Source organism: Nicotiana sylvestris, chromosome 8 (genome assembly GCF_000393655.2).
Source record: "Nicotiana sylvestris chromosome 8, ASM39365v2, whole genome shotgun sequence".
Lineage (NCBI taxonomy): Eukaryota > Viridiplantae > Streptophyta > Magnoliopsida > Solanales > Solanaceae > Nicotiana > Nicotiana sylvestris.
In genome coordinates, this window is record NC_091064.1 from 86,013,762 (window position 1) to 86,022,213 (window position 8,452).

An 8,452-nucleotide genomic window follows, 5' to 3' on the forward strand; every position below is an offset into this window, starting at 1 on the left:
ACAGTACTCTATTTTTTTTTTTGTAGTTTTATGATATTGTTTTTTGTATTTTTGTGTATTTGAATGTCAAATGCAGATTTCAAAAAAAATTGAGAAAAGTAAGAGAGACTTTTTAATGGAATTTTTTTTATGGCTGAAGTTCTTCCTCCCCCTTCAGGGATCTTCTCTCGTTGGATTTTATATGCCTTTTAGAAAAGAGGAGCCCTCCCCCTTCAAAATAAACAGGCTGCCCAGACTTAAAGTATAGTTCCTAATCTGTCCTTTCTACCTTTTGTTGTCTAGGCATGGGTTTTCTTATTTAAAAAATCTCCTGAAGTTCAAAAAGTAATCCTACTGTACAACAGGTTTCACTACCTATTCCATGTGCATTCTCAGCTTTTATTATTAAAAGTCATCCTACATTTGACTTCCCACCTTTAAAGATGTCAGCCAGGATGTATTTGCACTATAGATTCCCTCTTTTGATTAAATTATTCATTAATTTAATGGTTTACTACGTACTCAACTGGCAGCCCACTTAATCTAAACCCTTTTTTAGGTTTTCAAATCCCAAACTAAACTCTGAAATCAACATTAAAACTGCAGCTATAACCAATTCAACTTCCTAATTCTGGACTGAACTTCAACCACAATGTGATCTTGACTCAAAACTATCCAATTATCCATTAAAACTCAGCAGTAAGCATATTAGGATTAAACAAGCCCAGACAAAATCAATTAACAGTGAGCTTAAACTAATGAGTCAAGCATCAGCAAAGCGAATCGAATTCTTAAACAAAAAAATGCAAACAAAAATTCCAACACAACCTAAAAATCAGAATCAGTAAAGTTTAAACTATCGATTAACATTCGTATCCAATTCGTAACGGATTAACTAACATACGATTGATTCATAGTCGATAACCGTATACGAACAAACAAACAATCGACCTAATTATACGGGCTGAACCGGCGAAACTGTGAAGAAAAAGAAATCGAAAGAAAGGGTAGTAGGAGAACAAGACGACATCAAACGACTAAAAATAAACAAGAAAATGGAAATAGAAGTACCTGAAATCGATCTAAGCAAGAACAAACTTGAATTTCCCACATCTCTCCAATTTTGGTCCACTCGGACATTATTCGTGTGTTTTGTTTTAGCAAAACACAAGAATAAAGTCCAAACGGACCTAATCCGTTCATAATACCCCCCACTCGCCCATTTTTTGGGATTTTAGGGTTCATCTTCGATCCAATATTCAAAAGGTTCTACGAGGATTCAAAGAATAAGATTCAGGTTCTTGGAAAGAGGGTGCTTTGGCGGTTCAGGTGTGTTATTTTGGTCGGATTCGGAGTGGTTGCCGCCGGGTTACGGTGAGGGGATGGATGGGCGGCGCTTAGGGTTCAGAGGTCGTTTGGTTCGTCTCTTTCAGAGACGAAAGAAGGGGGGTGTTTGGAAATGAGACGGGTAAAAGGGGTTTGGGGGGTCTTTTGACATATTAGAAAATGATCTCTTAATTTGAGCCGTTGGGTGATGTGATCCAACGGCTCTGATTTTAAAGAAATGATGGGGCAGTCCGATTTAGTAACGGGTCAGGGTCGGATAATGGATGTGGGTGAGGGTTGGGCGATCTGGACTGTTGATCAAGTGAGATCAACGATCAGGATGGGGCATGACGGAATGACGTCGTTTGGGACGTCTGTGAGGCTTGGGCCAATTGGACTGGGTAAAGAGATGTTTGAATTGGGCTGATGATTATTGGGCCTGGTCCGATTTCCTTCTCTTCTTTAATTTCTTTCTTTTTTCTTTCTTTTGCAAACTAATTTTTTAAAATTTAAAAGCCTAAAATCCTATTCTAACTTATAAAAAGCCAAATTAACTTAAATAATATTAGGTTAAGTACAAAAATCACAGTTAAACACAAAAATACAAAATGCCTATTTTTTATGATTTTCCGATTATTGTCAAATAAATTATGATTTAAGTTTTAACCCACAAATTATAAAATTAAATCCTAAGGGTATTTTTTTCCTTTTATATGACTAATTAATTCTAAAAATACAAAATTAATTACTAAATGCACATGCACATATATTATTTTTTTGTATTTTTCATTAATTAAGAAAAAATAAACATGCACGCACAAAATGCAAATAATTAATAAAATACCACAAAAAATTCTCAAAAATTGCATGTAAAGGAAAATTATTTTACTTTTTTTTTTTTGATTTCTTTTGGAGTAATTGTTGTGAAGTAAAAATCACGTGCTCACAGCTGCCCCTCTTTGTTCGAAAACACAAAGAGTTTTCGCACAAAGATAAAGTGAGCGGATACGAGCGATTTTTTGTCCGTTTGACTACTCCGTGTGAAGCATTTTTTGAAAGATTTGACCGAACCTCTGCTTCGAAGGTTTTATACATATCCTTGGCTAAAAAGGAATCGGGTTAATGTAGTTCGGGAAGTTTTGGTAGCTGGGACTACCAGGAGCTGTGGTTTTACTGTTACCGCTGTTGCTGCTGCTGCTACTGCTTGCTGACCTCCTTATTACACCAAAAGGTAAAATCGAAGCTAAGCTAGCTATGCCTATCAACTATGAGTTACAAGATTCCTATCTACAATTCTCTTGAAACTTGATCTTGAGTCTTAGCTGATTTTGCTGTAGACTTCGATCTGAATCTTGATGTTCGCAAGTTGTAGGTGCTTGTTTATTTCTACAGCATTGAGTAAGACAGGATTGGCGGAGCTTGTGACTTCAATCAGATTTCGAGCAATCCGCACCTTTGTTTGCTCCAATATTTTAGCTCATTTATTTTTTGTTCTTTCCTTCTTTTCTTTATTCTGGATTGGGACTCACTCCGCAGGTCATCTCGATCTCTGTGCCTCGAGGTTAAACCTGCTCAAGCATCAAAACAAAAACCGAACAAAATTTTTCTGCCCCAGTGTTACTAGGAAAATTTAGTGAATTATTTGCAATAAAAATTCGCGGAATCGATGAGGGGATTGGAAACCCCAAGTCTAAAAGGCGCAACTCAGGGATTGGAGCCCTAATGTTCGCAAAAAAGAAAACGCTCAACTCAGGGATTGGAGCCCTAATGTAAACTGCTCAACTCAGGGATTGGAGCCCTAATGTTGGCTAAGGAAAGTCGCTCAACTCAGGGATTGGAGCCCTAATGTTGGCTAAAGGAAAAGGTGCTCAACTCAGGGATTGGAGCCCTAATTTTGGCTAAAGGAAAATTGCTCGACTCAGGGATTGGAGCCCTAATATCGGCTAAAGAAAGTTGCTCGATTCAGGGATTGGAGCCCTAATATCGGCTAAGGTAAATCGCTCAACTCAGGGATTGGAGCCCTAATGCCGGCTAAGGTAAAAGTGCTCAACTCAGGGATTGGAGCCCTAATGTTGGTAAAGGCAAATTGCTCGACTCAGGGATTAGAGCCCTAATATCAGCTAAGGTAAAAGTGCTCAACTCAGGGATTGGAGCCCTAATGTTGGCTAAAGAAAAATTGCTCGACTCAGGGATTGGAGCCCTAATATCGGCTAAAGAAGAACGCTCAACTCAGGGATTGGAGCCCTAATGTTAGTAAAGGCGACTAGGGGATGGAGTCCCTATGTCTAAAATCTCAACTTAGGGATTGGAGCCCTAATATTGGTAAAGGCGACTAGGGAATGGAGGCCCTATGTCTAAAATCTCAACTTAGAGATTGAAGCCCTAATATTGGTAAAGGCGACTAGGGAATGAAGGCCCTATGTCTAAAATCTCTACTTAGAGATTGGAGCCCTAATGTTGGTAAATGCGACTAGGGGATGGAGACCCTATGTCTAAAATCTCAACTTAGGGATTGGAGCCCTAATGTTGGTAAAGGCGACTAGGGGATGGAGACCCTATGTCTAAAATCTCAACTTAGGGATTGGAGCCCTAATATTGGTAAAAGCGACTAGGGAATGGAGGCCCTATGTCTAAAATCTCAACTTAGGGATTGAAGCCCTAATATTGGTAAAGGCGACTAGGGAATGGAGGCCCTATGTCTAAAATCTCAACTTAGGGATTGGAGCCCTAATATTGGTAAAGGCGACTAGGGAATGGAGGCCCTATGTCTAAAATCTCAACTTAGGGATTGGAGCCCTAATATTGGTAAAGGCGACTAGGGAATGAAGGCCCTATGTCTAAAATCTCAACTTAGGGATTGGAGCCCTAATATTGGTAAAGGCGACTAGGGAATAGAGGCCCTATGTCTAAAATCTCAACTTAGGGATTGGAGCCCTAATATTGGTAAAGGCGACTAGGTAATGGAGGCCCTATATCTAAAATCTCAACTTAGGGATTGGAGCCCTAATATTGGTAAAGGCGACTAGGGAATGGAGGCCCTATGTCTAAAATCTCAACTTAGGGATTGGAGCCCTAATGTCGGCAAAAAGGCAAAAGATTGATTTTGGGGCTTCTAAACTACCCTTTTTTTTATTTTCTTCTTATCTATTTTCTTTCAATTCATTCTTTAGTAAAAAAAAATGCAGGAAAGAATTTGGAGGAGACTTCCCTTTTGGATTGATTATTGTTGCTAAGCTATTTCTAGCGCTTGCATATTTCTTTTTCCATTTTGGTTACACCTGCTTCTTGCACTGTTGCTTTGGATTGCACCTGTTTCAATTTTCAAACAAAGAACCACTGTTAGTTTGAAACGGTGGTCGGTTTTGTGGCCTTCATTATTTTTGATCACTTGATCTCAGCCTAACTCTTTTGGCGAGAACCTCCGCCGCTTGCTGGCTTTTCTTAAAGATTGGTCTCTCTCCTAAAACCGAAGAACTCAACTTTTCAAAATTTATCATGACGGCTCCCCCGTATAGGGCTTTAACCCTTTCATTTTAATCTGCTTCTAGGGGCTTTTGACTTTAGATTTCTTTTCATTTTCAATAACTCTGATTTCAGAGCATCGGCTATCATGGCCAGTTGGGATCGACTTGATGCATCCACCGAGGCTGGGTACTTTTCTTTGGACTTGGCTTTATTAAACAAAACCCTATAAAACCAATCTTGCCATCTTTTCTTTGTATTAGTTTCGGAACAGAGGTAGACCGAAAGGGATTCAAGGAAAAGTAAAGAAAGGACAAAAAAAAATGAATTTAAGGAGAAGCGTCCCTTTTGGGGGAAAGAAGGACTTATCTGGGGTGCATGCAGACTTCAATAGACATGACATACTTCTTGGACTAGATACCCTATATGCACAACTATCCAACTCATTGTGAACCACATCTCCAAATCGAGAAACCTGGCCAGGACTCTTTCAGTGGTGGGGGTGTCTTCTTTTCGATCGACGACGCCCTTTGTGGGTTTTCACCAATCGACCTCTCTCATTTCTCTTCTCACCGTCGCCTGATATTACTCTTTACGAGTTTTCACTAACCAGGCTCTCTCATTTTCAATTTTTCTGCTCACCGACGCCTTATGGTGCCCGTGTGAGTTTTCACCAATAAGACTCTATCATTTTATTTCTCTAATTTTTATTGCATTGGATCCAAGTAGCTGTATTCTCTGATCCTTGAACATTCTCACCGATTGATCGGAAGGACTTGAAAGGATTTGGGTAAAAATGATTTGGATCAAATTACAACTTTGGAACCATTCAAGCGGGATTATCGCAGGACCATTACAACATCTGCCCCAGTTTCACTTTTGAGGGAATTTGGATTTTTATTTTGGTGTGACTGAACCCCATAGAGAGGCTGCCTACGTATCCTTTCGGAATCAAGTCTAATTTTTTTTTCAATAACACTTTCAAGATCCAAAGAGGGCAATCAAAGAAGCGTAACTGACACAAATAGGTTTGCAAAGGGTAGATAGTGTTTGGGTAGCGAGAATAAAAGCCTTCGTCCTCCCAATCGGACAATGTTGTTGTTACAGAAAGAATAAACATAGTACCTTTTGACTGCATCCACATTTACAGTTGCTTCAGGATCATTTCCTTCGATATCGCCCAGATACAATGCTCCTCTCGGCAATATCTTTCTGATGACGTATGGGCCCTTCCAATTAGGAGCGAATTTTCCTTTTGCTTCCTGGTGATGGGTAAGAATACGCCTTAAAACGAGTTGCCCCACTTCAAAACTTCTAGGCCGCACTTTCTTGTTATAGGCACGAGCTATTCTTTGTTGGTACAACTGCCCGTGGCAGACCACAGCCATTCGCTTTTTATCGATCAAGGTTAATTGTTCCAGATGGGTTTTAACCCACTCACTGTCTTCAATTTTGGCTTCAACAATGATTCGGAGAGAGGGGATTTCAACCTCGGCGAGTATTACGGCTTCCGTGCCATAAACCAAAAGATACGGGGTGGCTCCAATTGTTGTGCGCACAGTAGTGCGATATCCAAACAACGCAAACGACAACTTTTCATGCCACTTCCTGGAACTTTGAATCATCTTTCTCAAAATCTTTTTGATATTTTTGTTTGCTGCTTCAACGGCACCATTGCCTTTAGGCTGATAAGGAGTAGAGTTTCGGTGCATTATCTTGAATTGCTCACATATCTCCCCCATCAAATGACTTCAAGTTTGCAGCATTGTCTGTGATAATAGTTGCAGGAATGCCAAAATGGCAGATAAGATTGGAGTGCACAAAATCTACCACAACTTTCTTGGTGAAAGACTTGAGAGTGATTGCTTCAACCCATTTTGTAAAGTAGTCAATGGCAACTAGTATGAATCTGTGTCCATTTGAGGCTTTTGGCTCGATTGGCCCAATGAAGTCCATGCCCCAGGCAACAAATGGCCAAGGTGCAGACATGGGATGCAGTTCTGTGGGAGGTGCATGAATCAAATCACCGTGCACCTGACACTGATGACACTTCCAAACGAAACTAAAACAGTCCTTTTCCATGGTCATCCAGTAATAACCCGCTCGAAGGATTTTCTTTGCTAAAACATACCCGTTCATGTGGGGCCCTCATACTCCCGCGTGTACCTCATGCATGATTCTTCCAGCCTCTTCTGTGTCAACACATCTTAACAAATTGAGGTCTGGAGTTCTCTTGTACAAGACATCCCCACTCAAAAAGAAAACACTCGCGTGCCGTTTAATGGTTCTCTTTTGGTCTCCACTGTCTTGCTCGGGGTATTCTTGAGTTTTCAGAAACTTTTTGATGTCATGGTACCATGGTCGGGTATTTGATGCTGCTTCAATTGTATTACAATAACTATGCCTTTCCCGAATTTGAATTTCCAAGGGATCTATGTGAGCATTACCTGGATACGGCAACATTGAGGCCAAAGTAGCAAGTGCGTCGGCTAATTCGTTGTGACAACAAGGAATGTACCTAAACTCTATTGACTTGAATTGCTTGCTGAGGTCTTCCACATGCTTCTTGTAAGGGATAAGCTTAACATCTCGGGTTTCCCATTCTCCTTGGGCTTGTCGGATAATCAGATCTGAGTCTCCCATGATCAACAACTCTTCGACATTTTGGTCGATTGCCATGTTTATACCCATAATGCAAGCTTCATACTCGGCGGTGTTGTTTGTACAGAAGAACCGAAGCCGAGCTGTGGCTGGATAGTGTTGACCCTTGGGTGAGATCAAAATTGCCCCAATTCCAACACCTTTTGCGTTTACTGCCCCATCAAAGAATATTTTCCAAGCATGAGTGTCTTCAGATATTGCCTCAACTGAATTTACTTCTTCACCTGGGAAGTAAGTTCTTAAAGGTTGGTACTCATTATCAATCGGATTCTCAGCCAAATGATCCGCTAATGCCTGGGCTTTCATTGCCGCGCGAGTAACATAGACTATGTCAGACTCCGTGAGCAAGATCTGCCACTTTGCTAATTTCCCAGTGGGCATTGGTTTCTGAAATATGTATTTTAAAGGATCCAACCTGGTTATGAGGTAGGTGGTGTAAGCTTGCAAATAATGCCTCAGCTTCTGAGCAACCCATGTCAAAGCACAACAAGTTCTCTCCAATAAAGTGTACTTGGCTTCATAACTAGTAAACTTCTTGCTCAGATAGTAAATGGCCTGCTCCTTCTTTCCGGTCACGTCATGTTGCCCGAGGACACAGCCAAAAGAATTTTCCAAGATGGTCAGGTACAAGAACAGAGGCCTTCCTGGCTCAGGTGGGACCAAGACTGGTGGATTTGACAGATATTCCTTGATTTTATCAAAAGCTTCTTGACATTCAACTGTCCATTTGATTGCCGCATCTTTCTTTAACAACTTAAATATGGGTTCACACGTGGAGTTCAACTGAGCAATGAAACGACTGATATAATTCAATCTTCCCAAAAAACTCATAACATCTTTCTTGGTTCTTGGAGGAGGCAAATCCCGAATAGACTTTATCTTTGTTGGATCTAACTCGATACCCCTCCGACTGACTATGAATCCCAAGAGTTTGCCGGATGGTACTCCAAATGCACATTTGGCTGGGTTCAGCTTCAAATCATATTTGCGCAGCCGTCCAAAGAATTTTCTAAAGTCCCGAACG

General features: G+C 40.6%; 1 protein-coding gene across 1 annotated transcript in view; it reads right to left on the reverse strand.

Moving 5' to 3' along the window:
- The window catches only part of LOC138875326 (uncharacterized), a 34,874-nt gene extending 27,140 nt beyond the window's left edge, over positions 1–7,734 (reverse strand). The window contains exons 1-2 of the mRNA XM_070154151.1: positions 7,007–7,734; positions 6,147–6,516 (exon numbers count right to left, since the gene is read on the reverse strand). Coding sequence (XP_070010252.1) covers positions 6,147–6,516; positions 7,007–7,734 — 1,098 coding nt within the window. The remainder of the gene's footprint in view (positions 1–6,146; positions 6,517–7,006) is intronic.
- Positions 7,735–8,452: the final 718 nt, after the last annotated feature.